This window comes from Alexandromys fortis, unplaced genomic scaffold (genome assembly GCF_014885135.2).
Source record: "Alexandromys fortis isolate MF-2015 unplaced genomic scaffold, M_Fortis_MF-2015_v1.1 scaffold_318, whole genome shotgun sequence".
NCBI classification, from domain to species: domain Eukaryota; kingdom Metazoa; phylum Chordata; class Mammalia; order Rodentia; family Cricetidae; genus Alexandromys; species Alexandromys fortis.
The window spans coordinates 312,057-326,864 of record NW_026068194.1 but is presented as its reverse complement, the minus strand read 5'-3'; the positions used below and the strand labels follow the sequence as shown (position 1 = coordinate 326,864).

The window sequence follows — 14,808 nt, the reverse complement described above, 5'->3', positions numbered from 1 at the left end:
GCGATTAAACATGCTTACTGCTCTTGCAGAGGACAGAGTTTCAGTTCCCAGCACCCACATGGTAGCTCACAGGCCACCTGTGATTTCAGTTTCAGGGGGACCCCACATCCTCTTCTGCCTCTAAAAACACTACACGCACATGTACTCATGCAGGCTCACATTTGTAAAAAATAAAAACTTAAAAACAGAAAGGAGTTTGACAATTTTTATTATAAAACAATAAATGTCTGAGGAAATGGCTGTGTTTAGCATAAGCTGCACATTATTCAATGTATACAGATATCCAAACAGGACACGGTACTCCATTAAAGTGTATGAACTTTGTTTCTAATTTATTAGTTAAAATACAATCAAAAATACTAATAAATGGTCACTGAACATGCAAATGTAAACAGAAAAGTCCCAATCTAATAAAAATATCTCTAAAAACTTGATCAAATCAGATGTCAAGGATGTTGGGTACTGTGTAAACAACAGCCAAGCAATATAAATCAAGACTATGGCCTTGGAGATGTCAGTGCCACTTCAGCCAATAATCAGAGCACGGCTGTGCTTTCTGAAAACACATTTGAGTTATGGAAGTTTTAAACTATTAGAGATGTTCAAAATGCTTACTGAGCTAGTCTACAGTTATTAAATTGAAATTTCTGCCAATGACCGGAGAGCAGTGAGAGAGGAATAATACTGCATTTAAAGAAAGGAAACTTGGAGAAACTCGACTGCTAACTGGATACATGCGGTATGAATGAGCCTTGTTAATTATAATTATAAGGTACGATAACAGTACTACAGTAGTAACTATTTTTTAAAAATTGATGAACGAAAATAAGGAGCTGAATTCTGAAAGGGAGAAATATGGAGAGGTAGCATCCTCTTGCTGTGACTTCACTTACGGACCACCCCCCAAAAGTATTAAGGGAATGAGTGTGGGCACAGAAAAAGAATCTAAATTCAACCATCAGAACTTAACCAGACTTCCATCTGCGTTTCTCTTCTGTTTGCTGACTTGGAAGCCCCCAACTCAATTTGGGCCTTGAGCTAATCTTTTTTTTTTTACATTATGCTTCTTCATATCCTTTCTTCCATCACTTCATAAGCATCTTAAGCAACCTGTAACTCATGTGTGGATTAACCCCCTTTGTGAAAGGGGCTCAGAAAAATCCCATTAGCAGGAGCAGGTGTGGCGTCAGGTGGAGACCAGAGTGATGACGTTATCAAGATCTGCTTCACTGGGGCTAAGGAGGTGGATCAGTGATTAAGTTGGTGCCCATGCAGAGGACCTGGGGTTCAGTTCCCAGCACCCACATGGTGGCTCACAACTGTCTGTATAACTACAGTTCCAAGGGATCCAGTGTCCCACATCTGGCACTGTGGGCACATGTATATACACAAACAGGCATGCACACATATATACATAAAAACAAATTTTTGAAAAAGAATCATTTTAGTAAACATCTTTACTGATCTCTGGATCTCCCAAATCAATTTAAGCAACCATGTTTTTCTACATTCCTACTTGTCTCTGCCAGAGTAGCTTCATTCAGTGGTATCAAAAGTAGAATCAAAAGAATCTGTAAGGCTGGAGAGATGGCTCAGCAGTTAAGACCACTGGCTGCTCTTCCAGAAGTCGAGAGTTCAAGTCCCAGCAACCACATGGTGGCTCACAACCATTTATAATGAGATATGGTGCCCTCTTCTGGCCTGTAGGCATGCATGCAGACAGAACATTACAATACATACATACATACATACATACATAAATCTTTACAAAAAGATTCTTTTTTTTATACATTTATACATTTAATAGGATAATAATCATACAAAAAGATTCTTTAAGCAAAGCAGGAAGGTCATGTATTTCCACAATTTTTTAAATATTTATTTATTTTTTTATGTATACAATATTCTGTCTGTGTATATGTCTGCAGGCCAGAAGAAGGCACCAGACCCCATTACAGATGGTTGTGAGGCACCATGTGGTTGTTGGGAATTGAACTCAGGACCTTTGGAAGAGCAGGCAATGCTCTTAACCACTGAGCCATCTCTCCAGCCCCACATTTTTTTTTACGATGGCTTCTGATGATACTGAGAAAAGAGCTACGATAAAAGTTGTTAGATGCAATATTTTCTCTTTTTCTTTTTAAAGATTTATTTTTATCTTTAATTATGTATGTATGTGTATGTGTACACATGTGGGTATGTGCACATTGCAGCTAGGTTTCTGTGGAGATCAGGTGCTAGGAACTGACCCCCAGGTCCTCTGCATGGGCACCAAGTGCTCTTAATCACTGATCCATCTTCTTAGCCCCAGTGAAGCAGATCTTGATAACGTCATCACTCTGGTCTTCACCTGACGCCACACCTGCTCCTGCTAATGGGATTTTTCTGAGCCCCTTTCACAAAGGGGGTTAATCCACACGTGAGTTACAGGTTGCTTAAGATGCTTATGAAGTGATGGAAGAAAGGATATGAAGATGCACAAAGAAACTGAATTCCCTGGACCTGGAGTTACATGTGGATGTGAGCAGCCTAATATGGACGCTGACAGCTGAACTCAGCTCCTCTGCAAGAGCTGCATACACTGTTAACCACTGAGGCATCTCCTCAGCCCTATATACAATATTTTCTCTAATAAGATCACCGATGCTGATATATAGATAGACACAGCAAAGAAGTACTTAGTTACAATTTTTAATGTGTTTTCTAGGGTCCGTGCTTTAGGCCTAGAATTCTAAGGAAGTCAAACCTCTGAGTCTTACATATAAAGTGGAGACTATTTGTAAATTTCCTCTTTTGCCAAGGCCATTTCTAGGACAAAGAGTGCTGCCCGCGATACTACTATCAGCACAAGGACTTGCACAAAGCTGGTACTTGATCTGCAGCTACTCAGGTTACTGAAAACATTATTCAAGAACACCCTAAATGGAAACTGAACAAAGAAAGTGTAGAAACACATTTATGCTTCTTGCTTTGATGAGAGATAATGGCACAGGCCCTGTTCAAACTCTCTATCCTGGGTTGAGCTTCTGCAGACCAAACCTGCTTTGTGGATTCTCAATTTTTCACTCAAACTGTCTGCAATGATGCTTAAATCATTACTCTCTCTTGCTGTCATCACATAGCTCTGAAGCAAATGTTAGAAGGTGGTTATTTAGATCCTAGTGTTTTAATAACTTCCTTAATGAATATCATTACATTTTCCATCTGGACAGACTGATTTCACATATTACTTGTTATAGCAAAATGAATCCAGCCTATAACAAGTATTTCCTGGGTGTCAACGCTTCTACAATTAAGCTCCTTAAGAAAATGTACTGCACTTGGAAGTAGCCATCAGTTACGTTTGTGATTTAAAGACAGCCATATTTATCTACTAGTAGAAACAATGCTTTTGTTTGTATGTACCTTTTAAATATGATCAAAATAGTAAGGATCCTGATGTGTGGTACGATTTATCCTACATTTCATATAAAAACAATCCACTATGGTAAAAAAAAAAAGGAAAAACAAACAAACAATAACAAACACGTACTACCGCATTCTTTTCTTTTCTCACACTACACAGCATGTTATACCTGCAGATTCTAAAGAAGAATCATGTAAGGAATGAGGTTACAGCCCTAGCATTCTGGCGGTTGCCTAAGGATTGGCTCCCTATTCTATTCTTCAACGAACAGAATAACTACAGGTTTGAGAGCTCATATGGAAACTGATGTAAAGCTCGGCCATGAGATTTTTCTCCTGAACTCATCTTTTTCCTCCTTCAATAATGTGGGGGCAGTTTCAGGTTTTGAGTATTCTCCAGTTAATAATTAACCACTCCTCAAAGAAAGGGATGGCTGCTTTCTGAAGCTGCTATTTCAAAGCTTGAAGCTACAGCCTTCCAGGGCTTCAGAGTCTATGAAGGCAGCTGTGGATGGAAAAGTCCAAAAACTTGGGAGTAGCTTTTAAAGATGTTTTACTTCCCACACTCCTCCTCATATGCCTAGTATCCTAATCAGGCTTTTAAAAAAAGAATGTTTGATTTGGCGTTTTTCTTAAATTCGTTATTGACAAATTACCAAAGATCATGGAGAAACGCAATTCTACAAAGAAATCCAGAAAAAAAAAGTGGTCACTTTTATAAATATTTAAGCTCTTAAACATCTGATGAAGACAGCCTTGGCTTCAGGAGAGCAGGGGAAATCAAGTGAGGCAAACCAAACTGTTACTTCTCATTTATCTGAAATAGCTCTGATGTGGAGCTTTAAAGTAGGAAGGCAAGACAAGAAAGAAAATGAAAGAACAAAATACTGCAGGCAGCGCAGTAAGTAGAAAGGAGAGGAAGGAGTGTTGTCATGGTAACAAGATAAAACCCAGGCTCCTCCCCAAGCGAAAGATAAAAGCTGTTTTTGTACACAGGTCTCTTCTAGCTTTGCTCTGGGTTTCGACTAATCATTTTCATGCCTGGGTGCACTTGTGTGTGCGTACACATATATTATGCACATTCATTAGTTTGGTCGAAAAGCCAGTTTAACCCTCTGAAATTCCAGCCCTTCTCCAATAATGCCATGATGTGTTTCAGTATTAGAGAAAAATGGATGGAGATGAATATTATTAAAACGCTAAATTTAATCTAAACCTAGAGGAATGTTGAATCTTCTGTCTTCACCATCACAGTAGCATTAGGAAATAAGGCACTCCTGGACAATTTCTCTTTATACAACCTAATGAATGTGATAATTAACACATTAGATAACAAAAGGGGGGACCAAGATCAAAAATGCAAACACCTGAAATCTCAGAACTCAGGGGACTGAGGCTGGAGGATGTTCAGTTTCAGCTCAGCCTAGAATACATGACAAGAGACCGTCCCAAAAAACAAAGAGATAAAACCACAGGATATGCATGTGCACATATACATGAGTATTTGTGTATATATGAGTTCTAGGTATTTGCTTATTACTCAGCATAGAAATATTAGTAGCTCATTTGAAATTTAAAAAAGAAAGAGAGCAAATAATTTCTTTTTAATGTATAATTGCTTTTAATGATATATCATCAAAATTCCTTTAACAACTAGATGCTTGTTGTAACATTTTATACCAAGTTGATAGATGGTCACCAAAAAATATTTATCCACATCCTAGTGCCCAGAATCAATGAACATCACGTATTTGGGAAAAAAATAATTACAGATAGAATTATGGATCTTAAAGCAACCGCTCTGGATTACCTAGGGGGCCACAAAGTAAGGTGATGTGAACACAAAGGTAGACAGATACCAGAGTAATAGGGCCACAAGCCAAGGAACGCCTGTATCTTCCAGGTGTGTGAAAAGGTAAGAAACTATGTTGTCACTATGACAACTGATATGACAATTTGATAGTCCAGGGCAGTGGCAGACTTATGCTTCTAGGATTCTGAGAGAATAGATTTGTTTATACACAGTGAGCAGCCCCCGACCACCTGTCACTCAGGCTCCAAGGGAATCCGATGCCCCTGGCCTCCAGAGCTCCTGCATCCGTATGCACACGGCCTAATACAGACACACATTTACATGCCACTAAAAAATAAATCTTAAAAAGAAAGGGGAAGCAAGAAATGAAAATCATCAACAGTAAGACGTGAGCTATTTCCACACTACAGCTGACAATATAGAACAAGAAGTGAACAGAACGATGTGAATAACTGCTAGAAATCAATTAGCATTCTGGGACTACGAGTGCACTAGAGATCCATGGGCATTCGATTGTCAGGGGAAATTTTATAGAAGAGATAGAATTGAAATTTGGACTCCTAAATGTGATGAGGATTGGACAGACTCATTTAGGCACAGTCCTGGTGGGCAAAAAAAAAAATTAAGAAAATATGTCACTGGAAACCTCTCAGAAATACATATATATCTCCACTAGATATAGAAAAACGGTTCATTTGGGGTGTGTGGCAGTTCTGATGAAGTTTAACAGGAGAGTGTGATTATTTCCAGCTATTAAGGGACAAAGTGTCTTGATGCAGATCGAGAGAGAGAAAGCGTGTGTGTGTGTGTGTGTGTGTGTGTGTGTGTGTGTATATAAGAAGACTGTAAAAAAGTTGTAGAATGGGGGCTGGAGAGGTGGCTCAGAGGTTAAGAGCATTGCCTGCTCTTCCAAAGGTCCTGAGTTCAATTCCCAGTAACCACATGGTGGCTCACAACCATCTGTAATAGGATCTGGTACCCTCTCTGGCCTCCAGGAATACACACAGACAGAATATTGTATACATAATAAATAAATAAATATTTTTTTAAAAGTTGTAATATGCTAACAGTCAAAGGACATACATGGAAAGAGACATGTAGGTTATAACAAGGCACTCGAAAGTTTCAACCAAGAGATTCCACTTCAAGAAAGTAACCACAAACTAGAAACAAAAGATGGATGACAGTCAAGTGCCGCTCTGCATGGTATGAATATATAGAAATCCAGGAAATGGAGAGCAGCAGGTGTCTCCGGAGTCAGAAAGCTTTCTCTTAGTGCCACTATGACCAAGCTCCAGCGATGTTTTGCACAATTAGGAAGTTTTTGATGTACTGATAGTTTCTAAATGGCAGCAGTTACAAAGATAAACAAGATATTCAATTCAATTTAACATCATTAAAACACTACAGAGGAGTCTCATCCAAATGCATACGTAACTTAAATCCAATTATACGCCATGGACCAATCATTCACTGCTTAAAAATAGGACTCATTAGCTGGCCCTGGTGGTACACACCTCCAATTCTAAATAAAACTTGACAAGAAGGAAGCAGGAGGATTACCCTGAGTTCAAGGCTAGCCTGGTTTAAATACTGAGTACCAGGCCAACAAGACCTATATATTGAGGACTGACCTCAAGAAAATGATATATGTATGTACACACACACACACACACACACAGCATATATATGGCATATATGACTCCTAAATGTAACCCAGAGATTTCACCTGGGACTAAATAAGGACTAGCAACCCATCACTATGGACAGGTTAAGAAGATGGAAAGCATCAGATGAATATTATATAGAGAGATTTGGATATTCAATTTCCACGCAATTTTAACAGATTTTTCAAGGTAATTCTGATTGTATTTGGGGCTCACTTATGCAGTCTTACAACTCAACCCTGAACATCTAGGCACCATACCTTGCCTGAAAGCCCAGAACTGAAGAGCCTGACAAGAGGATTGCTCTGAGTGTGAGGATGCCCAGAGTTACACAGCAAGTTCCTGTCCAGTCAGGCCTATGGAATAATAAAACCCTATCTCAAAAAAAATATTTCTTCACATCATTCAAGACCAGTTTTCTTTGCTGTAAAACGCAAACATCGAGACCAGTGATTGTTAATATTATATGAAAATTTAGCTGGATAGCAGTGTCAGATGGTTGGTTAAACAGTTTTCTACATGTTTCTGTTTGTTTGGTTGGAGACAGAGTCTCACTATGTAATTAATCACTGTTGGCCTGAAACTTAATACGTAGACCAGGCTGGCCTTGAACTCAGAGATCTGATTACCTCAAGCTCCTGAATAGAGGATTAAAGATGTGGAATAACACAACTAGCCTCTTTTTTTCCCCAATAGGACAAGTATTTAAATCACTGGACCTGTAATAAACCCACTTCCATAAAGTGAAGAGGCTTTAATAAATTATTAAAGCCCCAAATAAATCAATGACTGGGTTGGAGAGATGGCTCAGAGGTTACAAGCACTGGCTGCTCTTCCAGAGGTCCTGAGTTCAATTCCCAGCAACCATATGGTGACTCACAAACATCTATAATGAAATCTGGTGCCCTCTGCTGGTGCGCAGGCAGAACACTATATACATAGTAAATAAATCTTTAAAAAAATAAAACAAAGACTAAGTGTCATAGACATACAAAGAAAGATGGATTTTCAACTGAGAAATTTTCTCCATCAGATTAGCCTCTTAGTGGGGTAATTTTTTAATGTTTGGCTTGGGAGGAGCCATCACTGGGCAAATAAAGCCTGGTTACAAGCAAAGCAGAAAAGGGGAAGCAAGCCCTGTCTCACAGTGGTCTCTGCTTCAGTTCTTGTCTCTAGATTCCTACCTTTAAATTTGTGCCTTGATTTCCTGGATTATGAACTATAATAAATAAAGCCTGTCCTCCCCAGGCTGCTTTTTCTGTCATAACAACAGAAGCAAACCAGGACACTGACATCGATTTTCACAGTGAAAGAAAGAATTGCTTTTTTTTTTTCTTTTTGGACAGGATCTCCTTGGGCTAGAACTCACACTCTTCCTGGTTCAACCTTCTGAGTAGAGGGATTACAGACTTGTACCACCACGTTTGGTACAAGAATTCTGCCAACAGTGTTTGGAGACTCAAACTGCACCTTTCTCTAACTCTGTAGTCTGCTGATCCAGCCCATTGGGTTTTGGACTTGCAATATCTCTATAATCACAAGAGCCAATTCTTTAAAAATTATATCTATATATAATATCCATATATGTGTGTGTGTGCGTGCTTCTATCTTTTTTCTACACACACACACACACACACACACACACACACACACACACAGCAAAAGTATTAGCCAGGGTGCTCGAGGAAAACAGTTAACAGGGAAGTAGAGTCAACAAGATGCTTCCTTCGAAAACCCTCATATACTCTCTTCAACTTGGCTACTGAAGAAATTGAATGAAAGAAAGCACACAATTTTCACCGTATCTGAAATCTGGGACAGTGCTAAATAAATTATCATTGTTCTTCGCCAAAGAATACAAGGTCAATACAAAGCTGTTTCTTCGAGGTCACACAGAAATCCACACCCAGAAATTCAATTAATTCTGGAAAAAGCTACCTTCTTTTATCCCTTCTCATTTTCCATACATGTCATTTAAAAATAGGGCTTCAATTCTGCAAAGCTTAAGAGATATTCAAGTCCCCAAAACTCACCTGTCTGAATGCCTGCATTGAACCTCTTTCTGAATTAAGTTGGACCTCCAAGCTGTTCATGAGGTGATCCATATCTAGAAAAGACACAAAGGGAAAACAGCTTTCAGAACAATGCTGACCCCATTATATGCATAGAGTGTGACATGTACACTTGGTTTCACCCATCCATCCTCTACAAACAGTTTTTCAGACGAAACTTATGCTAAAAAGTTATTAGAACATTCTAAGTTAATCTACTCAAGAAAAAGACACGGGCTGCCTACATACTATAAGTACTTCCCTTCCTTCATGTAAGTGAACCTATTTCTACAAACCTCTCCAACCTGTCCTGTTTCGGTGATTATCAGCATACTTCTATAGTTCCAAAATATTTCCGATCCTGGTCCTGTCTTTGTTTTCACTAAGGACTTTTAACTACTATTTATCTGAGTAATATATGTACAAAGACAAACCAACAAACCATTTTTGTCTATGCATTTTAAATCTGTAAGCCAAGCATAGGTAAAAGCAGTTTTCATCTTCCTCTATACTATACATAGCTGTCCCTCTTATGAAGAGATGGTGTTGATAGCTTCATTTCAATACCTTGAACCATCAGTCATCTTATAAAAAGCACCTACATTTTCCTCTGGAACAGCTTTTGTTTGCTTTATCTACAGTTCAGTTTCACCAGAGAGGAAAACAGAGGCCAAGGAAACAAAGCAAAATCTACAGCTTACCTACAAATTAGCCAGTCAATTTCAGATCATACTTGTGCCTCCTCCACCCTGTCCTATCTTAACCCATAGGAACCAAACAAAGGAGACCAGACAATAGATGCCTTGCAATTAGTCCTAGCTAGAAATAACAACTAGCCAAGGATGCTATGAATGCAAAAGGAAATAATTCTGCAACACTTGTCCAGGCTTTCCTGGCAGCAGCCAATCAAAAGCTTCTAGTTACGAGTACTCCCCTTTGGGTTACAAGAGCACTATCTGACATAGCCCTTCTTCTACCTCCACACCTCTTTCTCAAGTTAGGAACTGGAAAGCACTTAGCTAGTCCTCCCAGCACCTCTCCCTTATAAGTTACTCTTATCACTCGAGTGTGTTTCATATGCAGCAGCCTCTGCAGCTTTAGTTCACGCTTTCCTACATTTCCCAGCTCTTGTTTTTACTAAGAAGCCCTCCCCTCCCTCCATTCTTTACTCCCTTTTTCTTTCTGTGAGAGTAAGGCAGGGTTTTACAGTGTAGCCTAAGATGGCCTGAAACTCATTGTGTGGCTCAGCCTGGTTTCAAACACAAGCAAATGCTCCTGCCTTACCCTGGTGAAAGCTGGGATTACAAGCCTAAAATCCCAGCCCTGACCCTTTGCTTCTTTTTTTGTCAGCATTGTGGTAAGCCTTCAGAAATTTATTGAGCATCTATTATAGTTTCAGACAATGTCCTTGGTCCTTAGACTACATCCAGGGGTGTGTGGCAAGAGCTTCAATTCTGTTAGAAGTCAAAGTTTTCCAAGCTCTGGTCCTAATTGTTCTTATTCCTTAGTATACACTTCCCTCACTGATCTAACCCTGGGAGGCTCTATTGAAGCATTACGGCTCTGCAAACAATAATGTGAAATCCTGTAGTTCTAGACGGACAGATCGCATTTTACAGAGAAAAACATTTTTTTCAAGTCAGAAAGTGTGATTGATTCATAGGCTCAGATCAATATCTCTGCTGCATTTGCTTTGTGCCCATATGCTTGACTCACCTAGAGTCCAAATTGGTAGTATTATGCCTAGTATAGCCTCTGAATTTTCAAATGAAATTGGAGACAACAGTTTCAACTGTCAAAATTGTCTAAATTTTGATAGTGGCTCAGAAGTTTTCTTTTATATTTCCCAAGGAGGTTCCTTGTGTATTATTACTGCTTTTCAACTAGAAATGATTTCCTAATTTCCTGATAATCAATAGATGAAATAATTGATTTTAAGTTCAATGTTTACTTTTTATGTTGTTATATCTTGGCTCCATATATGCAAACCACCCTCTCCCTACTGCATTGGCCTTCTTTTTCTTTCTTTTCATTGAGATGGGGGGTCTCACTATGTTGTAATCCATGCTAGCCTGGAACTCAGAACAACCTCCTCCCCTGCCTTGGTTTCTGAAGCACTTGGATTATAAACACCACCAGCTCAAAATTTTGTAATAACAAATTTTGCATCAACAACAAATTGGGCAAAAATTCTGAGTTCCTTATGATAATAACAGCACTAGCACATAGATTATTGTAGGTTTTCTTAAGTAAATAAATGTACAAGAGAGCTAGGCAGTGATGGTACACACCTTTAATTCCAGTACTCAGGAAGCCAGGGGCAGGTGGATCTCTGAGTTTGAGACTAGCCTGGTTTACAGAGAAAAATAAAAGGGGGGGGGAAGCATGTTTTAGAATTTTGAGATTCCATTTTTTTAAAGTATTACCTATATTTTTATTACTAGAAAAATAAAGGACCGTAGCACATATATATTTTGCACATTGCCTTATTATATGTCTTGTAAGAAAACAGAGAGTCAGGGCAGTGCTGGAAAGGGGTTGCTTCTGAGTATCCACTGTGGTGGTTGGACTAGGTACCTCAGATGACAATTTTTAAGCCCCATTTTCTCTTACACAACAATAAAAGTGACACTACTGTTAACGCCATACACACGAAAGGAAATACAGGATCAAAGCAATTAAGCAATGCTAAAGCCACGTAAGATGGAAATGATTGCGCTGGGATTTGAAACCAGCTCAATACAAAAGCTCTTTTTCTACCTAAAAATACCTGAATGTTTTCTTCTAGAGATGGCATGGCTATTATACTCATGAACTCACAGAAGCTATGGTTACCTACACAAGACCTACAAAAGTTCAGCAGGAAAAAAAAAGTTCAGCAGGAATGGAGAAGCCCACAAGGCTTGGCCTCTAACTAAGATGCTATTGTTGCTGAGTCAGAGAAACATTCTTTGGGGGTGTGGCCATTAGTAGGTAACATACGCTCCCTCCAGTAGATGGCTCCACATCCATGCACATATCAGGAGCACTGAGTAGACCTAGTGTTTTTAAAAAAAAAAAAAAAAAAAAAGAGGAGGAGAAAATGAAGTTGAGGTGGCATTCGGAGGAAAGTTGGAAAGAGGGAAATGAGAGGTGGATATGTTCATATTTCATTATATACATGTATAAAATTCTCAAAGAACAAAATTTTTTAAATGGAAAAAAATATGACAACCGTGGACTTTGGAATAGTTTCGGAAAGTAGAAAACAAGAATGGAGGTCCTTTCATCCCATCACAATAAGGTCTATTATTGACAAAGAGAGTACAGGTACCCACTAATTGTGGGACTAATCATAAGACAAAATGTGCAGCAATCACAAGTGGCACACAGCACTTAAGTATCAATTCAGAAAAAGAGTAAAAGGCCACAGCAGCAAAGACTCAATGCTCTGAAATATATAAAATCTTACCTTATTCTATCATCTAATTACTTAAGAGAAAATGGAATCTAGATTTTAAATGAAATCCAACTTCAAAATGTTGGCAATCAGCCAATTTTTAAGAGTATGAAATTAGGCAAAGTGCCTTCATGCCCCCCCATTCATGTGTGAAAGCCCTCACTCCTGAGCTATTAGAGATATGGCCTTTATGGAAATAATTAAAAGTAAATGAGGTCATACAGGTAATGCTCTAATCACAGAAGACTAATCCCTTAAGAAGAAACACAGGAGAGTGCTGTCTCTTCACTTAAACAAAGAAAGACGTTGGTTGAGTACACAGCAAAGAATGCAGCCATCTGGGAGTTAGGAAAGCAGCCCTCACGACACATCAGCCTATGCTGAAACCTTGATCTCTTGATCCTAGCCTCTAGAACTAGAAAAACAGAATTTCTGTTGTTTAAAGCACCCAGTTAGTGGTATTTTGTCATAACAGCACTATATATACTACTTACTGAGTTTTCCTTCTTATTAAAGAATCACTACAGACATCTGGAAATATCCTAAATGCTGATCAATAGAAGAGTGGTTAAATAAATCATGGCTTATACGGGTCTTGAACCACACGAAATGTTACCTATTTAAAATACATCTGTTAAGAAAAAATAAATAATCTGTTAAATGGGAAGTTAAAACAATTTTAGAGAAAACAAAACATCTGTATGAGCTGTAATTGGATATAGTAAGCCTTTGGTCTAAATTAAGGTTGCGGCAATTTTTAGGATGACAGAAAAGATGCTAGGAAACAAAGACAGGCAACAAAACAGTTAGCCAACTAGGTAGATAAGGAAACTGAGAAAGAAGAAAAAGCTTCTATTTTGTGCAAAAGACATGAGAAGCACAACAACTACATTTTCTCAGGGTTTAGACTTTCTGCTTTCATACATTCTTAAAGCATTTTGACAAAATGAATTTTCACAAGCATTTCACTGGGAGCAATATGTTCCTCACTGCCATTCAACCACAAGTAGTCTCTACAGTGATCTCCAATTCACAGGAGAACATTCAAATGCACAGTTTAAATAACTTCACCAAGGTTATGTTAATGGCAAGTTGTAGAACAAGGAAAGGGAAAGTCGTGAATGAGCAGCAGCTACCTCTAGAGGTGAAAATAGGCCCTATTTTAGAAGGTGGTGGTTACAACAAAAATACCAAAATTTCAGCGGTTTGAAATAAGTTGCTTTTGGGAGGGAGGGGGCGCTGGTTTTTCAAGACAGGGTTTCTCTGTGTAGCCCCGAATGTCCTGGAACTCACTCTGTAGACCACGCTGGCCTCAAACTATGAGATCGGCCTGCCTCCCGAGAGCAGGGATTAAAGGAGTGCACAACCGCGACCACCTAGCAGTTTGAAGTATCTTAACATCATCTAGCGTTACCTTATTGAACCTTCAAACTCTCACAGACCAGACGAGGGACGCAGTTCAGTGGCAGAACACTTACATATGCACGACCCTTAAATTCAATTCCCAGCACCACAAACAAACAAAAACCAAAATCCACGTTAGGCTTAAAAGAACCTAAATACACAGATAACATCTTTTAGCGTATTATATATCTAGTATGTTCTGGACATTTATAAGTAACTTCCTGCTCAATAATTTATATTTGTCCCTTTAGACACACAACATTAACAACATTAAAGTAAAGCACTCAAAACAGCAAAGTTGGTGAGACCAGTCACTTAAATACATTACTTACAACTAAAAAGGACCGTATTGTTTTAGAAATAAGAGACTAGATGATGAAGTTGAATTGGGGTTAATAAAAAGAACAGAAACCCGACTTCTACTTATAAAATCTAAAGAAATAAAAAAAGAGTCCTTAAGTCAGAAAGAAAACCAATGGTCTTACACTGTCCTCAGTTGAAGAGCCAACACCCATCTATTCAGACTCTACTTAGCAGTTAAATTGTAACCACACTGGATGATCATTTAGGTCAATCATACCAATCAGTTTTCCCTTCACTTACAAAAAATATGGCAGTAAGATCTTAGGCTCCCCAAGGTGGTGCTGGAGGGTGGTGACTGCTTTTAATCCCAGCACAGGACAGAAGCAGAGGATCTCTGCGAGGCCAGCCTGGTCTGCAGAGTCAACTGCAGGACAGCCAGGACTGTTGTACAGAGAAACCTTGTCTCATAAAAAAAAAAAAAAAAGAGTAAGACCTTAGATGCTAATCTACAAACTATGTACCAAATGTTTCCAAGGAAAAGGTGATTGGGTAAGTACCATGAAGGCACAGGGAGTGTCATGGAGTCTCAACACGACTGGGGACTTAGTTCTGAATACAAAGAACCAAAATGCAGCAGAACTTTAAAACAAAATGAGCTTTAAAAATGCTTCAGTGCGCCGAGCAGTGGTGGCGCACACCTTTCATCCCAGCACTCGGGAGGTTGAG

General features: G+C 38.9%; 1 protein-coding gene across 6 annotated transcripts in view; it reads right to left on the bottom strand.

The window, feature by feature from the left end:
- Window positions 1–14,808, bottom strand: part of Klf8 (KLF transcription factor 8) — a 155,281-nt gene that overhangs the window by 17,580 nt on the left and 122,893 nt on the right. For all 6 annotated transcript variants that reach the window (XM_050129674.1, XM_050129673.1, XM_050129676.1 and 3 more), the window contains one exon: window positions 8,919–8,992. In XM_050129674.1, coding sequence (XP_049985631.1) covers window positions 8,919–8,990 — 72 coding nt within the window. In that variant the 5' untranslated portion in view covers window positions 8,991–8,992. The remainder of the gene's footprint in view (window positions 1–8,918; window positions 8,993–14,808) is intronic.